Consider the following 23,103-nt stretch of genomic DNA (forward strand, 5'->3'; position numbering starts at 1 on the left):
TTGTCAGGTAGTAGGTGCATTACTTCTCAAACACTAATACCCTTTCTCATGTTTTTGTCCCCATTTCCCTCCCCGCACTCCCTCCCAATCATCTTGTTTTCCCCCCTTCCTTTTCCTATTTTAAGTAAACAAATAAACATATATGTAATATACCAGGTAACAAAGTCAGATACAGTAACAATATGAGATTAACCATAAGGGCAAAAAAGGAGAAGAGAAATAAGATAGTACATTAAGAACAACAGTCACACAAGATAAAGTTCGTTACCCTGTTCTACAGTTCATTTCATTTAGCCTCATCCTATACAATCTTATCTCTCATTTGTGGATATAAGGCCAAAGGAGAGGTGGTAATGCTGCTGAGTTTTTCTAATATTTGACTTACATTCTTAGCTCATTACTGTTCTTGTGTTTTGATAAATATACTTGAAATTATAAACTATCCTCAGTGTGTTTAATCAAGGTCCTAAAAGTCTGGCATGTTGTGTTTTTACTTTTTTGGATGGGGGGGGGGCGGGGGGGATGCCAGTCCTGCTTGAATACAGGGCCTGGAGACTGTCCCTGAGCTTTTTTGTTGTGTTCAAGGTTAGTGTTCTACCACTTGAGCAATGGCTCCAATTCTGGTGTCAGAGACTTTCTTGTCCAGGCTTTGACCTATGATCCTCAGAGCGCAGCCTCCTGTCCTGAGTAACTAGGATTATACGAGTGAGCCATTTGCACCTGGTTATATTTAAATGTTTTAAAATACCATTCTTCCTATTTAATAGATAAGGAAACAAAGGCTTCACTCTTAATAGCACTGAAATGCATTACACATTGGCAGGAACACTGAAGGCATGAGACTGATAAACAGATACACATATACCCACTAGTCTAAACATTCCAGATTATTTAAATCTGAGGCAGTAACTAGTAATTCCCAACTACTTAGGATTTTTTTTTTAATAGTTAAAAAGTTGCTTTAAGAATCCTTTACTTAGTAATAGCATTTAGCAGACAGGCAAGTACACTTACATGTATTTCCCACTAAGCCTGAATATACTCTTTAAAAAAGGGTTTCCTAATGCATGTTTCCTAGGGCCAGGAAAAACAGCTGTACAAACTGTTCATCTTTTTTTTTTTTTGCCAGTCCTGGGCTTTAGCTCAGGGCGTGAGCACTGTCCTTGGACTTTCTCAAGGCTAGAGCTCTACCACTTGAGCCTCAGCACCACTTCTGGCTTTTTTCTATGTATGTGGTACCGAGGAATCAAACCTGGGTCTTTGTACATGCTAGGCAAGCACTCAACCACTAGGCCAAACTGTTCATGTTTCTGAAACTGAGGTGACTTTCTAAACATTAAAGAAATTTAATGAGGGGAACAATTAAGGCTTAATTACTATGAAAATGACAAAAAAAATCCTAAACATTGCAGATATAAATCACATTTAAACAGGAAAATTCTAAGACTAAATATATAGTTTTACTACACTTATGTATTTGTAAATATCAAAATATCATGTGTGGTGGCAATTAAATCTTTATATATACTAGTCCTGCGCCTAGACACTGTCTCTGAGTTGCTTTTACTCAAGGCTAGTGCTCTACAAGTTGATCCACAGCGCCATTTCTGGAAGTTAATTTTGATTAATTGGTAGTTACCATTTTGGTAGTTAATTGGAGATAAAAATCTCATAGACTTTCCTACCCAGGCTGACTTCAAACCTCCACAGCTAGACTTCCAGCCTCCTGAGTGACAAGGATTACAGGTGTGAGCCATCAACACCTGCCTCAAGTAACTAGACTTTAGAAATTAAAAATGAACAAATTCAAAAATTGACCTCCCCCTCAAATAAGCCCTTAAAAACTCAACAACCCAATTAGTAAATGGGCTAAAAAAACAAAGACTTCTCAGAGGAAAAAGTAAAAATGTCCAATAGACATATGAAGAAGAGATGTTCAACATCCCTGGTCAAGAAATGGAAATCAAAACAACACTGAGATTCTACCTCACCCCAGATAGAATGGCCATTATCAAGAAAACATAACAAATGATGGTAGGGATGCTGCTAAAAGGGAATGCTACTATACTGTTGGTGGGAATGTAGACTTGTTCAAGAAAACATAAATGTTGGTAGGGATGCTGCTAAAAGGGAATGCTACTATATTGTTGGTGGGAATGCAGACTCTGGAAAGCAGTATGGAGGTTTCTTAAAAGACTACAGAGCTTCCTCATGACCCAGCAATTCTACTCCTGAGCATTTATCCAATAGACCACAAATAAGACCACATAAGAGCTAGCAGAACATCCATGTTCATTGTTTACCGCAGCCAAGATACAAAATCAACCCAGCTGCCCCTCAGTAGAGGAATGGATTAAGAAAATGTGGTATGGAATTCTGTTTATCCATCAAGAGGAAACGGAAAGACATGGCAGAAAAATTTCATTATGTAAAGTAAGCCAGGCCCACAGAAACATGCCAGGTAGTTTCCCTCTTTTGTGGCAGCTAGAACGTGCCTACAAATCTACAAGCATACTGAGTGTTCTAAAAAAAATGTACTGGGCCATAATAAATTATGCTGGTCTCTAGTCAGTCACTGAGTGAAACCAAAGAAGGATATTCACAAGACCAGGTCACAAAGGCTCAATAGCTATGTGCATATGACCATATAAAACAATATTCTATGAAATGAACTCCAAAGAAAGAGGAAAAGATTTTTGTTGTTGTTACTCCTGCTTTTGTTGTCTTTTCCTTTTGTCTTGTCTTTGGGAGAATAAGGGAGAGAACAAAGAAAAGACTGCACAAAGAGTAAGCAAATAGAACAGTTGTGCTCATTATACATCATGTGGAAAATGAACTATACATTTCATGGATGGGGACAGGAAGGAAAAACTGGGAGAGAGCAAAGGAAGGGGAGACATGGTTCAATGTAAATATAATCCCTATATATTACCTATACCCCTATATATCACCTATACAATAACAATATTTTTTTAAAAAAAACATGAGAGCTCAGGCATTTAAGTACAAAACTTCCATTTATTAAAACAAAATAATGTAACTTTTTTGAAGCAACCATAAATATGTCAAATATTTCATAATGTGGCAAATAATAGTTAACAGCCTCAAATTTTTCAATATTTAAATGACTTAAATAATTTACCTTTTAAATGATTATTTTTTGTCAAAAATAAATTTACTTAATTTCATACCTAGTCAATGTACTTCTGTGTTTTATAAAAAGGCAAGATATTTAGTAAAATGGCTAATTTGTACTAGCCAAGAAATAGCACAGTTGTTTAGATGTTTTAAAGTTGTAATCATTTTAAAAACATAAATTGAATATGTAGTAGGAAAATATGCAAAACACATTAAGAAATTATAGCCCATAAGAATATAAGTGCACCTTCTAGTGATTATATGAGTATCAAAACTACCCTGATTTGAAAAAGTAGCTTCTTTAAAATGTCATAGTACGCATTGTTTTGAAAATGTTATCATAAATAAGAAATATTATCTTGACTAAATAGCATCAGCATTTTTTTTAGCAAAAAACTGTAATATTTACATAAAAAGGTATTCAAGTTTTCCAGTCTGATCACCATTAAAATGTTCTCTCCAATTGATAACTACACACAGCAAAGTAAAGTGATGAGGTAAAATATCTTACACTTTGAAGAAATTATTTGAAACAACAATTAATATCCTCAATGCTTAGACTATAGAAGAATGCTTTTAAAGGTCCTCCATCACGATGATCATGACACACAGCTCAGTTTCTTAATCTTCTCAGTATGGAGTGATCATCTTTCCTGTTATTACTGAACAATCATGACTTCTGCCCACAACACTGCTCCAGTGTGGGTTTATAGGAGGCACCATGCCACAGTAAGAGCAGCTACAATGCCATTCAAAATTGCCATGCTGTATCCCATGTGGAAAGAATGTCCAGTCAGTTTCCTAGAAGAGAAAAAAAAATTTAAATAAAGGAACTTATACTCAGTTTAAAAACAAGAGTTTTCATGAAAAATTACACATTAATATGCAAGTAAAAAGAGTATCATATATATATATATATATATATATATATATATATATAGAATTAGTGGTGGATATTGTGGAATACCTTTCCTGGTTAACAAATACAGTTGTTTAAATTTTATTAAAGTAAAATGCTGGATTTGGACTTGGTACATTTTTTCTGTTATCGTTTCTATGTATAACTATAACATGGAAGTTTGTTTTATTATAAACTTGTTCTTCTATGAGTTAACATCGTTTCTATGCTCTGTTTCCCATCCTCACATTTACATCTAAAAACACACTTATTCAAGTATCTATCCTCTATGTATCATTTTTAAGATATACGGAAAAAACAACTTTTTTCTAGTAGCACATTCCATGTGAATGGTTCACACTAATAAGGACCTTGGACAGGGAGGGTCAACATATCCAGATCCTTGCCTCCTTTATTTGCTGGGTAAATGTAACTGAGGGCCTCATGCATGCTAGCAACCTGAGCCATGATGATAGGCATTTTAAATACTGTATAACCTGAGCCACGATGACACTTTTTTTTTTTTTTTTTTTTCCTATTCCTGGGGCTTGAGTTCAGGGCCTGGGCACTGACCTTGAACACATTTTGCTCAAGGCTAGCATTCTGCCACTTGAGCCACAGCACCGCTTCCAGCTTTTTCTGAGTATGTGGTACTGAGAAATGGAACTCAGGGCTTCAGGCACGCTAGGAAAGCATTGCTCCTGGCCAAATAATGATTCTTTTTTTTTTTTTTTTGGTCATTATGGGGCTTGAACTCTGGTCCTAGGCACTTCAAGTTGCATAAGTTTTGGCTGGCCTAACTACATTTGCTAGTTCATTTTAGAATGAGAGGTTCCACCCCAAACCTGAAAATAATAAGCAACATTATATTTAGTTACAGTAGGTCTTATCCTCAGGTTCTCAATCCTCAGATTCAGTCAATCTCAAATAAAAAATATCGGGGCAAAACTGTTTACTGAACACACATAAACTTTTTCCTTGCTGTTTTCCCCTAAATAATGCAGTTTAATAACTAGGTCATAGGAACACCAATCTCAATGATTATCTTTGGGACACAGAAGTAAAAATCTCCAGCAGTCAACAGAAAATCTCCAACAAGCAATGAAAATCAAGGGAGGTTCTCGGAAAAGAGGCCCAAAATAATCTAGTAGAAAGACAGGATGATAAGCTGGGAGCAGTAGCTCATGCCTGTAATCCTAGCTACTCAGGAGTTTGAGATCTGAGGATCACCATTCAAAGCCAGCCCAGGAACTAAAGTCTGATAGACTCCTATCTCCAATTAACCACCACAAAAACCAGAAATGGGGCTGTGGCTCAAGGGTTAGGCGATAACCTTCACCTGAAGAGCTCAGAGACAACACCCAGGTGCAGAGTTCAAGTCCTGTGACTGACAAAAAAAGACAGGATATAGTAGTTACAATGAAAAGAAAGAAAAGCGCTTCAAAATGGAAGAAACCATAAACTATTTTAAATAACAAATTCAAAAATATAATTAAGAAATTTGCAAGTCAGACGCCAGTGGCTCACACCTGCAATCTGAACTACTCAGGAGGCTGAGATCTGAGGATCTTGGTTCAAAGCCCAAGTTCAAGTCCCATACCCAATTAAAAAAAAATGTGGTAAACTCAAGAAAAAATTAGTGTAGCAGTGACTACACTAATACCCACCCCAAAAAGTGGGAAAGAGAAAGATGTAGCAGTAATTAGAGGATTAGATCTTACTTCACTAAAATTTTCCTGAAAACCTGTAAGAATGAAAAAAGGAACAACTAGTTGGGTGAAGTAGCACATTAATCTATGGTCTATTTTACCTACATGGCAGTCTATTCAGTTATAAAGTCTGTCAGATATGTGATACGTTAATTTTACTCACTGGTGTTTCATAGTAGAAAAATGTCTGACGACACTGGATACTTGAATTGTAAAGCCCTTATTCATTAGGAAATCAAGATAAATGGTATAAATGTTAAAAAAGAACGGAATTCTCTAGTCTTAAAATTTTGACTCTAAAGTTTAAAACTTCTTTGAAGAAAGTATCTAAACAGTATTAAAGTTTTAATTAACTTTAAATATTACTATTCACCTATTATTAATATTACTAATAAAAGGGCACAGGAATATCAAAAGAATAAAAAGAAAATAAAATCTGAGGGTAAATAACAATTATCTTAAAAGATAACAGGTAAACCATGGTAGGCCTGGATCAGACTTCTACCTTGAAAAAAATTTCAAGAAGAGAAAAGGTCAAGGGGATTACAAGAGAGAGGGCATACTTGTTGTTTTAAATAGTAAGCTTATACTAGGTATTACTGAAAAGGCTGCTTCTGGTATCTTATACATAAAGCAGAACAAAAGGAGTTCCAAGTACAAAACTGGTTAAGTGCTACCTTCTGATCTACCCACAAATACATTATAAACACAACAAACAAGAATATGACAAACAACCGCAAAACAAATCCTCATTTAGATATTATAAAAACAGGAAAAATAAGAATATTTACCACACTTTCTTAGAGGATTGTTGTTTCCACGCAGAACAGTAATGAATTATATTTTAAGAAGAAATACATGTATTTCAACCCTGCACTTCCAGAAGTTTCAGTGTACTACCAATCATATATTCATTAGCAGGAGCACTGCAACTAACGGTTTCAGAGAGCCCCTAGATAATAAAACTTCATAACACTCAGATACCAAGGCCAAGTCCATGATCTATCTCTTTTGTCAGTAGTTTTTTGCTCCTACTACAATTAGCCATCTGACATCTGTTTAATGAGTTCATGACAATAAACGATATGATCAACAAGGAGAGAGCACTCCAAAATGTGAGTGAAAGAATGATTAGTAGTCAATTCATTGTGTTCAATGTTAAATTTAGTCTATTTGGAAAGAAATAAACTTCTAAAATTTAAATACTAAATCACCCATGTTTCATTATTTCTTAGGCTTATCTTGTAGCTAAGAGTCCATAATACTTGCCAAGCACAGCGGCTACTCAGGAGGCTGGGATCTGAGGATCAAGGTTCAAAGCCAGCCTGGGCACAAAAACACCTGAGACTCTTATTTCCAACTGACCTCTAGAAAATGGGAAGTAGGACTTGGCTCATGGGTAGGGCAGTAGCCTAGAGCTAGAGAGCTCAAGGACAGCACCCAGGGTAGGGTGGTAGCCTTGAGCTAAAGAGCTCAGGGTGAGGACTTGGGCCCAGAGTTCAAGCCCTATGAGTGACCCAAAAAAAAAAAAAAAAAAAAAAAAGATTCCACAATACTTTTCTCTTATGCTTTTACTGTCTGATTTATATCTTCTTACCTCCAACCTGTGGACAGCTGTGGAATAGTAAAAACTCTATAAAAATTTTAAAAACTGGACTGTATAGAAAAAGAATACTAAGATACAGTAATGTCAATAACATCTTAAATCTTCCAGGAAATTCTTTGTTGTTCCCTAGACCAAATATAACACATTTTCACACACACACACACACACACACACACACACACACACACACACACACACACACACACGTTATTCCTGATTACATACAGGATGCTTTCTATTGAGAGTAATACATGTAAAAAATAGGTCACTATAAAATAGTTTACCAAAAAGAAATTCAAAGATTAACAATTTGTTCCCTTTGCTCTCCTATTCCCAAGTTATTGTGCAGATTACAAATAGCATTATATGGAAATACGTTTTGAAAGACAAGGATGGTATATAAAGTATTAAATAAAAACATGTTATCTGAAAATAAGTGTATATCAAGTATCTATATATAAGATATAAAAATGTAACTCTGTGACACACAAAGACACGTGAACACAAGTGTGCACACGCACACCCAAACAGGACCAGAAAGGTAGCAGTTAATGCCTTCACATCCAAGTTTAGTTACTAAATACTTGGACAACTAGAAAATTAATGAGCTTTTCTGAGCTTTCTATTAAGTCCTTCACTTATGTAATCATTTTCTCAGCAATGTTACAGTTAGACTTTAAAGTCATATGTTTACTCTCAACAACTGAATGGTTTTTATTTTAGAACATGCAATAATACAAACTCAAAGTTACCTATTTTCACCACTAGATGGTGACTATGCATCAATAAGGTGAAATTTGTGCAGTTTAAAGTGGAGGATTCTGGTGGGTAAGAGTGACAATAAAGACAAGGAAGATAGTGAGATGGTAAGAAGAGATTTTTTTTTTTAACTTATTAGATTTAACAAGAGCAAAACTGTCATATAGTAAAGCCCAGAATGCTTGCTGACTGTAAATAGCAGAAATGAGTGAAATTCTTTCTACTAATTCATTTCATAATTCAAAAGTGGGTTAGTTAGTATCACTCATAAAAACAATACACTAAGCCAGTGCAGTGACTCACATCTGTAATCCTAGCTACTCTGGAGGCTGAGATCTGAGGATCAAGGTTCAAAACCAGTCCAGACACAAAAGAACCTTGGATTCTGATCTCTAATTACCTCTAGAAAATGGGAAGAGGGGCTTGGATCAAGTGTAGGGCAGTAGCCTTGAGCTGAAGAGCTCAGGGAAAAGGCCTAGGCCCAGGGGTAGGGTGGTAGCCTTGAGCTGATTTTTTGATTTCTAGAAACTATAATAAATATAGATAATCACAACATGAATTAGTGACTGTATACTGTTACACTTGCCTAAAAACTAATGCCTAAACACAGTGAAGAGAAAAAACTGAAGAGTAGTAGACTGGAAATGTTAATTAAATTGTGTAATAAATTATATTCTGGTGAGTACAGAATGCCTATTTTGATACTCCAAGGAACTTAAAGCTACCTCCTCTACCTTCTTCTTTTAACATTGCAAATACATTTCCAGTAACAAGACAAAACTTGCCATATAATTTAGAAGTATATAATCAATAAACAAAAAGATGGTATACTAATAGGAAAGCCTATATATTATTGTGTATCTTTTTTTTTTTTTTTTTGCCAGTCCTGGGCTTGGACTCACTCAGGGCCTGAGCACTGTCCTTGGACTGTCTCAAGGCTAGAGATCTACCACTTGAGCCTCAGCACCACTTCCGGCTTTTTTTTACTGTGTATGTGGGGTACCGAGGAATTGAACCCAGGTCTTCGTGCATGCTAGGTAAGCACTCTACCACTAGGCCAAACTCTCGGCCCTTGTGTATCTTTTTTTGTGTGTGTTATGTATCCTTTTACAACAAATTTGTAAGTGCAGGAATTATCCTTTGGAAAAACATGCTCATTTGTCCACCATGTACCTGTTTGAAAATATCCCCTTCTTCATCACTTATTTCAAAAATATTTTATGTTAAGAATTGAAATCGATAATACTATAGAAACATAATTATGAAAATAGGAATTAAAAATGATTATTGGGGCTGGGAGCATGGCCTAATGGTAGCACTTGCCTAGCATACATGGAGCACTGGCTTTTGATTCCTCTATTCCATGTGCACAGAAAAAGCCACAAATGGTGCTGTGGTTCAAGTGGTAGAGGGCTAGCTTTGATAAAGTACAAGGACAGTGCCCAGGCCCCAAGTTCAAAGCCCCAGGATTAGAAAAAAAAAAAAATTCTATACTAACTTATCCATGTTATAACTTATCTATGTTATTTCTCTTCTCTCTCTCTTTTTTTTTTTTGCCAATTGGTTAATCTCATATTGTTACATTGTATGTGACTTTGTTACCTGGTATGTTGTATACACACTTGTTTACTGGAAATAGGAAAGGGAAGGGGTGGAAACAAGATGATTGGGAGGGGTGGGGGAGGAAAATGGGGACAAAAACATGAGAATGGTTATCAATGTGTGAAAAATAATGGACCTACTCTCTGACGAATGTAACTGCAACCCTTCTATACATTACCCCAATAATAAAATTAAAAAACTAATTTATTCAAATGGCTGATTTTTTAAAAATAGTTTAAAACGAGCAGAAATATTTTTACCTAGTTTATGTGTCGGTGAAATACTACTACCAATACACTCCTGTTGATTCATTTTCCTATTCTGCTTTTTTTTTTAATTGGTTAGTGCTTGGACTTTGAACTCAGGGCCTGGGCACTGTCCTTGGGCTTTCTCAAAAGACTTTTAAAGCCGGGTACAGTGGGTAAGGCCTGTAATCCTAGCTATTCAGAAGGCTGAGATCTGAGGATCTTGGTTCTGAAGCCAGCCCAGTCATACAAAGGTGAGAGATTCTTACCTCCAATTAATCACTGGAAAACGGGAAATAAGGCTGTGCAAGGGTGGGATGGTAGCACCCAGGCCCAGAGGTAGGGCGGTAGCCTTGAGCTGAAGAGCTCAGGGACTGCGCCCAGTGGAGTTCAAGCCCCACGACTCAAAAAAAAAAAAAAAAAAAAAAAAAGACTACTATTTTAATAAACCCATCAGACATATATATATATATTTATATATATATATATCTTTTTTTAAACTGTAACAAGACAGTATGTATATGGTGGCCTAATGACAGTGCTTGCCTAGCATGCACAAAGACCCAGATTCAATTCCTTGGTACCACATACCAAGAAAAAGGCTGAAAGTGGTGCTGTGGCTGAAGTGGTAGAGCTCTAGCCTTGAGAAAGCCCAAAGACAGCACTCAGGCCCTGAGTTCAAGCGCCAGGACTGGACAAAATAATAATAATGATGATGATAATAATAATAATAATAATAATAAAAAACCTTATTGTGATAAGATGTCCAAGTTTTGGTAAGTCATTTTTTTGCTGATTACTAGTTCCATTATTGCCCTTTCTTTTTAATTTTGAACAAAGATCCACAACTAATTTTTTTTCAGGGGTGGGGCAGTACAGGGGAGGGGGTTTCAGTACTGAGACTTGAACTCAGGGGCTGGCCATTCCTGAACATTTTTGTTCAAAGCTAGCTAGTACTCTAACACTTGAGCAACATTTCTATTTCTAGTTCATTAGTGGTTAAAGATCAGATTCCCACAACTTTCCTGCCCTAGGTGGCTTTCAGCCATGATCCTCAGATCTCAGCCTTCTACATAACTAGAATTACAGGCATTAAACCACCAGTGGCCAGCCACAACTACTTTTATGTAATCAGGAAAAATGTACATTTTATATCATTACTTATTTCAAGTCATAAGACTGTAAAGAATGTGCTTTAGAGTATGTTTTTATAAAAATGTGATGCTGTACACTAAAAAAAATTTGAAATTGGATAGGAAAGGGGAAAAAAACAAGATGAGGGTGGGGGTGGGTGGGAGGGAAATGGGGACCAAGACATGAGAAAGGGTATCAACGTATGTGAAGTAATGCACTTTCCATCTGGCGAATGTAATGTAACCCTTCTATTAATTACAATAAAAAATATATGGAAAAAACAAAAAAATAAATCAACCTAATTTTTATGAAAATAAAATCTGAAGAGTTCAACTTCCTCACAGGGAGAAGCTATTTTCCTGTACAAAGACTCACTCTACTGGCATCAAAGAGAATTTACACTTACTCTGTTATATCTGAAGTAACTGTGTATTTTCTATAAACACTAGAGGGCAGTCTTTTCCGTTTTAAACTCAATTTCATTTGTTTCATTTTACAAAAGAAAAATATTTTTAATATTTTATTCTCATATATATATATTAAAATAAAATATGAAATGTCTTTGTATTACTTCAATTTTCTAGGCTGTATCAACAAGTATATAATCTATTAAATGTGTAATGTGATTTGTCATGTTAAAACTCAATGATTAACACACTGAATACAGAGATCCTTTATTACTAGTGGTTATTTCTACAACATAAGATATAGGCTGAGCTGGTAGTAATAAAAACAGTAACAACTAATACATATAAATGTGTCACAATCTATTTTCTACTCTTCACCGACCTCCTACTCACTTCCATTTGTAGAAAACTAGAGTTCTTTTAAATTCTTATTTGAAAATTACTATTTAAAACTGAAGCCTACTTGGAATGAATAAGCTTGATTAGATCACAGCTACTGGTCTTTTCTTAAATTCTTAGAAACATAAACCCAAAAAATTTTGCTCCATTCTGCTCATAAGAAACCGCCTATCTGGTTTAGATAAATTTACATTAAGTTGGTGGTCACAGATCTTGCTAATTATTACTCAAAGTTTAGATCCTGAGAAAAAGCGCAATCCAATTATTACATTGAAAATATTCTCCCTCTACAGTTAGAAACCACAAACTGAAAAATCTTGCACCATTTGCATTTTATAAAGAATAGAGCAGCTTCAATATATTTTATAAATAGTCTCTTCTAGCTATTTTGGCATATCATCAGCATTGGAATGAACGTTAGGAAAAACAAAAAATAAAAACCAAACAAGACAAATCATTACTTACTTGAATCTGGCAGGTGAGAGAGGAGTAGGAGGAAACATTCCTGGTTCAAAAGAGTCAAAATAAGTCACTGTCCAAGAAAAACTGCAACAGGAGAATCCGGCAGTTAAGGATATTATAAGCAGAGTCCAGAATCCTTAATGGGAAAAGAGAAAAGGAGAAAATAGTTAAAATCAAAACTACTTTAAAATATATCTTTTTGTTGAGATGATGTTTATTTCCGATCTTTGAAATTATAATGTGCCTGTTATTATTACAAGAGATATGAACTTATAATTACTTAAGCTCAATTCGAAAACCCGGTTTTACTCCTTGGTCCTTCATACATAGAGAAAGCTGGAAGAGGTGCTGTGGCTCAAGTTTCAGGTAGAGCTCTAGCCTTGAGAAAGTCCAAGGACAGTGTTCATACCCTGAATCTATGCTAGGCAAGCACTCTACCACTAGGCCAAACTCCTGGTCCAGGCAACTGTTTTTTAAATAACGTCGACACATTCAAACTGCCTTACTTTACTAAGATACCACTACAAAAAGGTACATGGCCTGTATTTCCAAAGGAGATGAGGAAAGACTGCAAAGACTAGAGGGGATGACTTTAAGAATTACCCAACACAAAATAACCCACCATGGTGGCCTTTTCTCAGTTTAGCAAAAAGCAGGTCTGTTCTTAATGCTGTCTATACACTATCTGAAGCTAGGTAACAGACTGACAAAAATGCTAAAGTATAAACTCAAAGTAATTAAGCAATAACAGAAAAATGTGATAAAGTACCTTTGGAAGATTACCTAAATGTTTTGTTCTGATAGTTCCCTTTTCCTTCCCCATTTACCTTTAAAGATCAACAGCTGTGTTTGTTAGCCCACAAGAGAGATGTGGCAAGGCAAAAAGGAGAAATAGCCTCAGTGTGCCTCTCTGGCTTTTATGTTGCAAAATAATCACAAAAAAAGTGTATAGAGATATAATCTGGGTAGGAGAGTAAATGTTGCTATAAAAGGGATAAAGAGTGAGAAAGATGCTGTGGCTTGAATAAATCATGTTATATTTTTGAGTGTACATGGTGAGGACTAAGAGATGAGTGCTGCTGCAGATTACTGGAAAAGCCATCTAGAAAAGGTTATTTATTAGAGCAGTTATATCGTGCTAGGTGGACTCAGCTATAGAACCTCTGTCCTAGGTGAGGCACAACCAGCGGCATATGGTCCTCTAGTTTAAGTCCCCACTTAAATTTCCAAGCACTAAAACAAAGGGCAGTAGTTTTTCTACCCCTTGTAAGAGGGGAGAGCAATGAGAAGTATGAGAATAAGAGCTCAGAGGGTGCACAGAAGCTATAATAGTTTGAGATTCCATTCAAAGGCCTGTTCAACTCATAACCCAGTATATAACAATGACAACATGAGTAAAATTTGAAAAACGGGTAACTCCCTAACAGTTTTCAACTGTAGTTAATAAGTATATTTACAGGAACCTTTAAAATAAAACCTAACTGTAGATGTAGTCAAGTGGTTGAGTGCCTGCATAGCAAGCCTTATGCTCAAACCTCAATATTACAAAATCAATCCAGCTTTTCATTGGATAATTTCAAACATATTTTCTCAAACAAGTTGAGAAAAAAGTACAATGGGCCCTGATATGCACATTAATCAACTTTAAATAATTTATGGGCCATTCAGCTAACTGTATTTTCCTATGAACCTTCAATATAATCTTTAAAACAGTCAGCACTATCATATTGGCCCATCAGATTTTATCTCCTTTATTTTTAACCACTTGATAAATAAGTTACAGAAGAATAAAGACAGTTAAGGTAAAAATAAGTATATATATATATATATTGTTGTTTTGTTCTGTTTTTTAAAAAAAGTAAACACAAGCTGGGCATAGTGGCTCACTGCTGTAATCCTTGCTACTCAGGAGGTTGAGATTTTTGAGGATCAAAGTTCAAAGCCAGCCTAAGTACAAAAGGACCTGAGACTTATCTCCAATTAACCTCCAGAAAATAGGAAGTGAGAACTGGCTCAAGGGTAGGGAGGTAGCTTTGAGCTCAAGAGCTCAGGGACAGTACCCAGGCCTAGTTCAAACCCCAAGACTGACAAAAACAAGCAAACAAAAAACAAAACAACCCCTCCCCCAATACTTAAGAAATTTGGTTAAGATCTAAAATACAAAATCCTAACAGTTAACGGGCATGTTTCCAAGCACAAGAAACTTTAACCATGCATGTCTGGAACATATCAACTGTGAGAATACCAATTCCACATTTCTAATACATCTCTAATTGGTTACAACCTATGATTATTTCCTCTTCTCATACTTCTAACATCAAAATTAACGAAGACATTTTTAAGCATTTCATGGCTTATTTGGGGGATTGCGTATAACAATCTTTCTCTATGGTTTGTAAAGCAATTTTATTTTTGTATTTATAAATAATTCAAATGTTAACTGTGATTTCTTTTCCATTTCTCTCCAAGCTGTGTGTGTCTCTCTGTGTGTATCTGCCTTTGGCATGTGTTTACTTGCAAAGCACATTATATTGTGATATATAGGCACCATAAAAGATGAAAATAAAAAATACTGTCATATAATCTTACAGCAAAGGAGACAAACTGGTTTGAGTTTCTCTGGACTGAAATCCTTTCTGTGGAATGAAACTTTTAAAAAGAGCCAGATGGGGAATATTTTCAGCTTTCAGAAAGTTCAGACTTGGATTCTCCAAAAAAAAGCATCTGAAAAGGCTTAGGTATGACTAAAATGTCAAGAAACATGAGGCTACTTTCAAACTCCATAGCATGAATTTAAAAGTTAACTACAGCTGGGCACTGTGGCTCATGCCAGTAATCCTAGCAATTCAGGAGGCTGAGATCTGAAGATCAAGGTTCAAAGCCAGTCAGTCAGGCACAAAGGGAGTGGAGACTCTTATCTCCAATTAACATCTAGAAAACAGAGAAGTGGGACTTGGCTCAAGGGTAGGGTGGTAGCCTTGAGATGAAGAGCTCAGGGATAGCGCCCAGGCTGAGTTCAAGCCCAGTGACCATCCCCCCCCCCCAAAAAAAAAGTTACCTACAAAGATTTTATGATCAATAATATAGGTACAAACTGTTCTGTGCTACAGATTATTTCATGGCATTAAATGGAGCTGTAGCTTTGAGCAAAATGCTCAGGTATAGTGCCCATACCCTTCAAGAGGTAGATGAATGAAAGAGTTCATCAAAGACTGGGAAGATGTTACATGTATCACAGCATCTCAATTATTTATATCAAATAACAAAATCAAATGACTTACAATTATCAAAAAGAATCATAGCAAGTAATAGGAAGATATATCACATAAGTTCTGAACTCTTCAAAATCATTTTGGCAAAGAGAAAAAAATACAGCACCAATATCTTTTTCATTAGAAACCTGTAAATGATAGCAACCATATAGACCAAGCAATTACAAATACTTAGAAACTCTCCTACTCAATAACTTGCCAAACTATGGCTAGTAATAATTCTTACTTTTTATTTCTCATAGTTGCTTATAAAAATAGTTGAATTTGGGAGCCAAGTGCACCTATAATTCTAGTTACTTACGAAGGCATTAAGAAGACTATTCAAGGCCAACCCAGACAAAAAGTTGGCTGGGCCAACATTTCAATCTCTATGGCAGGCATTGTAATGTATGCCTATGATTGCAAAAGCCATAGATAAGAGGTTTGTGGTCTAAAGTCAGCTGGAAGGAAAAAATGAGATTCTATTTGAAATAATGTAAACAAGGCTGAATAGTGTCATCATAACAAGCAGAAGCCCTTAGTTCAAACTCCAATTCTAGCCCTCAAAATACCCAAAACACTGAACTCAAGTCTCCATAAGTCTATTGTGATTTTTTTTTGGGGGGGGTAGGGGGTCCTTGTCCCAGGGTTTGAGCTCAGGGCCTAGAGGTGCTTATCCCTGATTTCCATGCTCAAGACTACCAAGTAAACTTGAGCCACAGCTCCAAATCTAGCCTTTTAGTGGCTAACTGTAGATAAGACTCTCATAGACTTTCTTGTTCAAGTCTATTTCAAACCTCAATCCTCAGATCTCAGTCTCCTAGCTACTCAGCTCTTTGTTTTTTATCTTGGTAATTTGTAAATTCATGAACAAGCTCTTTTTCTTGTTGTTGTTGCTTTTAAATTCCTGGCTTGTAAGAATCTTCTTCCAGAAGATAATTAGAAAATTAAGTATTTGCTACACCTAAGTCACATGTTAACAGTTACATTACGAATACATATAAACATTATTTTTGTTCCTTTTTGGTCAGTTGTGGGCCTTGAACTCTGGGCTTGGGCCCTGTCCCTGAGCTCTTCAGCCCAAAACTAGTGCTCTACCACTTGAGTCTACAGCACCACTTCTGGTATTCTGGTGATCAACTGGAGATAGTCTCATGCTCGGATTGGCTATGAACCGCAATCCTCAGCCTCCTGAGTAGCTAGGATTACAGACGTGACCAGCATAATTTGGAAAAAACAAAAATGAGTGACTAAATAAATGGCACATTCATACCTAATAGTCCAGCATTTCCACCATCTTCATTTTTCAAATTTTCAGCATGTAAATCTGTAAGCACAAAGAAAGACTTTATTTTATAATTTGAATAACCCCAAACTATGAAAACTTCTGGATTGAAACTGTTTTAATTTAGTAGTCATATGATCTTAGCAAAATGATTTCAACAAGAAGTGCCACAAATGTAAGAATGTTTGTTCTTTGGCTATTGCGAAGACATTTTATATACAGTAATTCAAATTTAAGGGTACTAAATTTTGAGATTTTTTTCTCCATTTTTCAATATATTGATGTTACTCGTTATGAACTTCCATTTACCATGGGCATGGGATCTTATAATACAAAAGCGATTTTTTAGGAAAAAAGGAGAAATGAGCTGGGCGTGGTGGCTCTTCATTGTAATCCTAGCTACAGAGGAGGCTGAGATTTGAGAACAGAAGATCAAAGCCAACCCAATGTAACTCATCTCCAATTAATCTCTAGAAAACCAAAAGTGGTGTTGTGGCTCAGGGGTAGGACGGTAGCCTTGAGCTGAAAAGCTCAGGGACAAGGCACAGGCCTAGAGTTCAAGCCCCACAACCCACAAATAAAATGGGGGGGAGGGAGAAATTACTTACAAAATTATCAGGGTTAGAGTGGAAAAAAAATAGTAAAAAATAACGGAAGCAGTGACAGCCAAACATTTAAGATAGACAGTTTACACCCACTATTATGTTAAGAGGTAAAACTCCCACATTAATTTGCTAATTTGTTTTCCGTATGAAAATCAAGCATGGTTAAAAGCTCTTAAGCACCATCTGGGAGATCATTAAAGGCTGGGTATTAATGAGGAAGAATAAAATCTGGAGCTAAAATATATTTAATTTCAATAAGGCAAAAGTGTTGAGTCATTTTTATACAAGAAACTCCATTTGGTGTGTGTGTTTCTCTTTAACTTGTTCAAAATCACAGACTGAGAACTAGGACATAAACTCATGATTCTAGTATAACGTCCAACCATATAATAAACCTACATAAGCCTTTGCAAAAGGAAACAAAAACTTTCTAAAGCACACTCATTTTAGTTCCAATTTGGGAAATATTTCTACTTCAGACACAGGACAATGAAAGCGGTAGAGAAAGAACAGGCTACACCCCCTGGGTTAAGAACAATGCCAAACGCAGAAGTTACTTTCTCCGTAAAAGCAAATTTGAGTTGTAAAACGGAAGTTCCTGTCCAAGAATCTCCTTGCTGAAAGTAGCAAGTGCATAGCCTATCTTTAAAGATTTGTGGATTCAAGCTTTTGAACACACACGTCCTCTTTCAATTACCGGCACTTCTCTCCGGCTGTCGGGGTTTTGCATTTGGCAGGGGGAAATTTCACTAGACATGTTCATCTGTATCCACTTAAGGCATTTCAAGGAGTACCCGTTACATCAAAAGATCCTTTCCTAAAATGACTCTAATCATCGTAGACCAAAGTCCCCTCTACAAGGATCAGAGGACAAAAGGAGAGAAGCAAAGGCAGGTGCTGATCCGGGCGTAGAGAAAGAGCGGCTCCCGGCTCGTCTTTTGGCCGGGGTCGGAGAAAGACGGAGGGGTGGGGAAGCGAGGGTCAGCTGGTCCTGGCTGGATTCTGCTCCCCGCCTCGGCGATGGAGGGGCCGGGGCTCTCAGTACCTTTCACGACCAGGTAGGCGATGGCGAGGAGGAAAGCCAGGATCACGGCGAACAACAAGGAACAGAGAATGGAGAGGATCTGGACAGGCCAGCGGCGAGCCTGGGCCCGGCTGCCCTTGGCCACCGGAAAGATCCCGTTGCGCTTCTCCGGCAGAACCGGCGACCCGTCGCCATCGGGCGGGAGCAGCGGGGCCCGCCGAGGCTCCGACGACGCCCCGGCCGAGAACTCCGCCCTCAGGTCGCGGGCCACAGGCTCGCAGCCCTCCTCCTCTTCGACTTCGCCCTCACCCCAGCCGTCCCCCCGAGTGAAGGCAGAATACTTGGGTCGAGCCAGCGGGGTCTGGGTGACCAGACGGTTCCGCCGCGGGGCCGAGGCCGCCCGGCTCCCCACGAACGACATGGCGGGAAAGCCCTGGAGCAGCCCGGAGCCCGCGTCGCCCGCCGCCCCGCCCCGCCCCGGGCCCGGCCAATCGGCGACGAGCGTCACAGCGGCCGGCCCCGCAGCGCGCGTCAGCGGAGGCGGAGAGCGCTCCGGGAACCGCGAACGGACGCTGTACGTCCCGGGCTGGAGCCGCGACCCGGACCTCAGGCGGAAAGCGGGACGGAGCAGTGGCCCTAAGCGAGGTGGGCGGGTTGGAACGAGACCCCGGACCTCGGCCTCCGCCTCGTCTCCCGGCGGGCGCGCGCCCCCTGCAGCCTCCAAGCCGCGCGTACCCGACGCGGGGTCCTATTGCCCGCTGGTGGTATCGACGCCCGGCACACATCACCCTCTCAGCTATTGGTCGTTTCTGGCGCCCCGTACGCCCGTACGCCCCTAAAGAGAGCTGCCCCCGATTCCTAGCAACCTCGTCGCCCTGACTTTAACGGCCCTCCCTTCCTCTTCCCGCTTCTACCTCACTGCCCGCGCAGGCCGACACGCCCCCTTCCCTCGGCCGCGAGCACGGCGCGCGCGCACACGCGGCCCCTGGCGCCGCTAACGCTGCAAGCCGCCCGCCCCGCCCCCACCCGCCCGGCACCCTCTGGTTAGTGGGCGGACGTAACTCGGGCAGGGGGTGGTGAAGGTGTGGGACCCCCCCCCCCACTGCCCCACCCCGGACGGGGTGAGGTCGTCTAAGCTTGGGAAGCTGTGACTCCATGTCTTTCGTTTCCGGGCGGGGAGAGTTGGTGGAGTTTTCCTGGTAAAGGACTAGGTGCGGAAACTTCGTCCCCTTTCTCCCTTACCCCCTCCGTTCAGGCGACGCCGAGCGAGGCTGAGGCTGGGGGCGAATCACCACAGGGCTGCGTGCCGACCGCGCACTCTGATTGGATAGTTGAGAAGCCTGTCAGATCATTGGCCCCGCTGATCCCGCCTCGTAGCTCAGGGCAGCCTTTACCCTTTGGCCCCTGCGGGCGCCAGCCACTCAGATCGCTTCTTGTTGGTATGTGCAGCGGCAGTGGCCGCCGGCAGAGCAGTCTGAGCCCGACGATGAGGCCGGGAACGGGAGCGGAGCGTGGCGGCCTCATGGTGAGTGAAATGGAGAGCCAGGCTCCTTCGCGGGGTGCCGGGGACGGGGAGCGGAGATTGTCCGGCTCAAGCCTCTGCTCCAGCTCTTGGGTCTCTGCCGACGGCTTCCTGAGAAGACGGCCTTCGGTAAGGGATCGGCGGGGCAGGGAGAAAGCGGCACAATGAAACTCGGAGTCAGAGACAGGAAGCTTTCTCCAAAAGGAGAAGAAGATAAGAGTGGCCGGAGGAAGCGCTCGAGATGGTGGAGTTCGGCCGCCGGGAGTGAAATGGAGGGCGGGGTTGCACAAAGAGGCGGCTGTGGGACCCTGCAAGTTCCCAACACTTTTGGCCTAGACGGATGCGCGGTGGAGGTTCCGGGCCCTGGGCGGGCCAGCCGTCCGGAAGCCCTAGACTTGTTTTGATCTCAACAATCTGATTCTGGAGGACGTTTTTAAATAGACATGGCCAGGATTTTTTTTTTTTTCCCTCGTGCTAGTGGTGGTCTGCAGCCGGGGTTGCTGGGAGAACGGACAGGGGACCGTCCAGGTTCCGAACCTGGAACAATGGACACATGTAAAGAAAGTAATCGTCTTTAAAATTGGATTTAAAATGGATCGATTTGTCTTTGACATTTAGTGTCAGTGAGTGACAGAATCACAGTTTTCAAAAATGTGCTTTTGGCAAAAGAAATATTACTTGTTTTAAGCCATAGGTTAGAAAATAATTGATATGTTTGTGGAAGTGAAGCTTCCTACCTATATTTTTTAAGACCAGACATCCCCCACCCCCAGGCTAAATTGGTAAACAATGTTTTAAAAGCTTAAACTCAGTAGCACTATACAATGCCAGCATCTGTATTAAATGAATCAAAGTTGTCGTTCTACTAAACGGTAACAGTTTTTAAGTTACCATTAAAAACATACCTACCAAATTAATCATCCATTACCGTATTGTGCCACCGGAGGTGAGGGCTGAAGTGACATTCCCCCCCCCCCCTTTTTTTGAGAAGTAGTTTATGTGACTTGCTAATTTTTGAATTTTCATTACTTTTCAGATGGGCCACCCTGGTATGCATTACGCACCAATGGGAATGCACCCTATGGGTCAGCGAGCGAATATGCCTCCTGTACCTCATGGAATGATGCCACAAATGATGCCTCCTATGGGAGGGCCGCCAATGGGACAAGTAAGAATGTTATGTTTTTGTTTTGGTTTGTATTTATTTTGTTCTCAAGGTTTATTACAGCATCTAGGTCAATTTTGTATTTGTAACTATTCAAGGATTTTATTTATGCTCAAATAGTTTTCAGGTAAGACAAACACTGAGTCATGACTGTAACCACGTTTTGAATGGAATGGAAAAGTCTGTATAAAACTTTGTATTCAGCAAAATTAAGTATTCTTTAAATTTAAAAGTGCTATTGTATGTACATGTAGCCTTTCTAATTTAATGCTTTTTGCAAGCATCTCAAGTGAAAATGTTCTAAAAGCCAGTATCTGATCTGTCAATGTAACTTACTTTGGTGGACCATGTAAAAATATAGAATCAGAAAAAATAATTGTTCGGCCTTTGGCTTAGAATGAGTTTGATTTCTGTAGTATCTTCCTCTCTGTTGCGGTATTGGGGAAATTTTTCTGCTGTATAGTTCTGATTCATCATAGAACATTGCTATATAGGTAGTTCATTTTCTACCTGTGTTATTTTATTAGTGCTTATTGCTTCTGCACTCCTGCTTATGAGTTCCCCCTTCCATCCCTAGCATAAATTGTAAATGGACATTTTGTTAGCGATTTGGACCAGAAGGTTTTAATGCTGTCTCAGTGATTTAATAGAACTGAGTTCCTAGAGAAGGCATCCAAAAAAGGCAATATGTTGTTAGCATGAATAATAATACTGTGCCCTATGCTAGGTTGAAGAATACATTGATCCTTAGTTGGCTGGCTTATCTCCGTTTAAGTATAAATCGTGAAAATTTTAGGTTAGCAAAGTGTTTTGGAAAATCAGTTATGTGTTTTCTTTTGTTAATGACTAATTTACTTGGATAATTATCTAAACTTTGCTAACTAAAGTTATTGATGTAATTGTAGTGAAAAAAGCTTGCTGTGTCTCTCTCTTACTTAACCTTAACAGTAGAAGGGCTCAATGTGAAGTGGTTTTCTTCTTTTATATTTAGAATATAGCCTTTAATTTTGTATAAAAGTTTATTCAAAGGCACCACACCGGAAAGATATTGACTGCAGGAGTTCTTTATATGAAAAACAAACAAACAAAACTTTGATTCTATTATTCTAGAATACCACAAGTTTTTAAACTCAGAGACAACTCTGATTCCTTTTTTCTGTTTCTTCCATCTCTAAGCAACAAGGAGCTCTTCTGTTTTCTTGATAGAGCTACTCTAACTAGATAATGAGCTTTAAAAAATACTTATTCTTTAAATGCTCTGGTTCTTATTTAAAATTAGTTTCTTTCCACAGAAAGATAAAATAAAACAATTTGCTACTGCCAGATGCTTCTATCTTTTCTGGGGCCTTCTGTTTCCATTGGGCCAATCAAGGTAAGTTTTGCAAGGGATTGACCTGCTTATTACCCTTGCTGTCATAGTGCTGTTGCACTACCAAAGCCAGGATACCAGCTAGTCATTTCTAGTAATGTGCAGATTTTATTTTTTTAGGGTATTTTTGTGCATCTTATTGACAAGCTGGTCACAATTTAGTTTCTAACACTTTTTCTTTAGCTGTATCAGTGACCACCTTCCTAGTAAGTTACTTGCTTACATGGTGTATGTACATCTATTCCACTATTTCAGATTTTGCCTTTCTTCTACTTATAACCCCCCCACACGATGTATTTTATGCACTTTTAAATATATTTATTATTTTTTTTCTCCCATTGCTGGCTGCTGTTAGGATACTGAGTGAATGTTTTAGGGGTCCAGAAAATTGCTATTATTTTCTCAAAATTAGATCATTCTCTTCCTTACCATTCCAGAAAAAGTGGGTCCTAATTTAATAAAGCTAAATCCTATTTTAGCTTTATAAGACACTAGAGGAAAAGAGAGGGAGACTTAGAAGAGC

General features: G+C 38.8%; 2 protein-coding genes across 9 annotated transcripts in view; one reads left to right on the forward strand and one right to left on the reverse strand.

Annotated features, from left to right (window-relative positions):
- Positions 1 to 3,055: 3,055 nt before the first annotated feature.
- Arl6ip6 (ARF like GTPase 6 interacting protein 6) lies at positions 3,056 to 18,983 on the reverse strand. Its single transcript, XM_090342826.1, has 4 exons — positions 18,546 to 18,983; positions 16,884 to 16,937; positions 12,363 to 12,495; positions 3,056 to 3,939 (listed from the first exon to the last, which is right to left on the reverse strand). The coding sequence occupies exons 1-4, from the start codon at positions 18,943 to 18,945 to the stop codon at positions 3,846 to 3,848; spliced, it is 681 nt and encodes a 226-aa protein (XP_090198952.1). The 5' UTR covers positions 18,946 to 18,983; the 3' UTR covers positions 3,056 to 3,845.
- Positions 18,984 to 19,946: 963 nt separating this feature from the next.
- Prpf40a (pre-mRNA processing factor 40A) overlaps positions 19,947 to 23,103 on the forward strand; it is a 54,575-nt gene continuing 51,418 nt past the window's right edge. For 4 of the 8 annotated variants that reach the window (XM_090342822.1, XM_090342823.1, XM_090342824.1 and 1 more), the window contains exons 1-2: positions 19,947 to 20,049; positions 21,083 to 21,214. In XM_090342822.1, coding sequence (XP_090198948.1) covers positions 19,966 to 20,049; positions 21,083 to 21,214 — 216 coding nt within the window. In that variant the 5' untranslated portion in view covers positions 19,947 to 19,965. Of the gene's footprint in view, positions 20,176 to 21,082; positions 21,215 to 23,103 lie in introns of all 8 variants that reach the window. The other 4 variants (XM_090342817.1, XM_090342818.1, XM_090342820.1 and 1 more) reach the window with 1 other exon arrangement.

The sequence above is a fragment of the Megascapheus bottae genome, chromosome 12, assembly GCF_031878675.1.
Source record: "Megascapheus bottae isolate mThoBot1 chromosome 12, mThoBot2.hap1, whole genome shotgun sequence".
NCBI lineage: Eukaryota > Metazoa > Chordata > Mammalia > Rodentia > Geomyidae > Megascapheus > Megascapheus bottae.

Coding starts and splice junctions, on each gene's coding strand:
- Arl6ip6 (XM_090342826.1), bottom strand. CDS start 18,945: ATGTCGTTCGTGGGGAGCCGGGCGGCCTCGGCCCCGCGGCGGAACCGT. Junction 16,938..18,545: donor CGCCTACCTGGTCGTGAAAG/GTACTGAGAGCC, acceptor TTGTGCTTACAG/ATTTACATGCTGAAAATTTG. Junction 3,940..12,362: donor CTCTCACCTGCCAGATTCAA/GTAAGTAATGAT, acceptor TTTCTCTTCTAG/GAAACTGACTGGACATTCTT.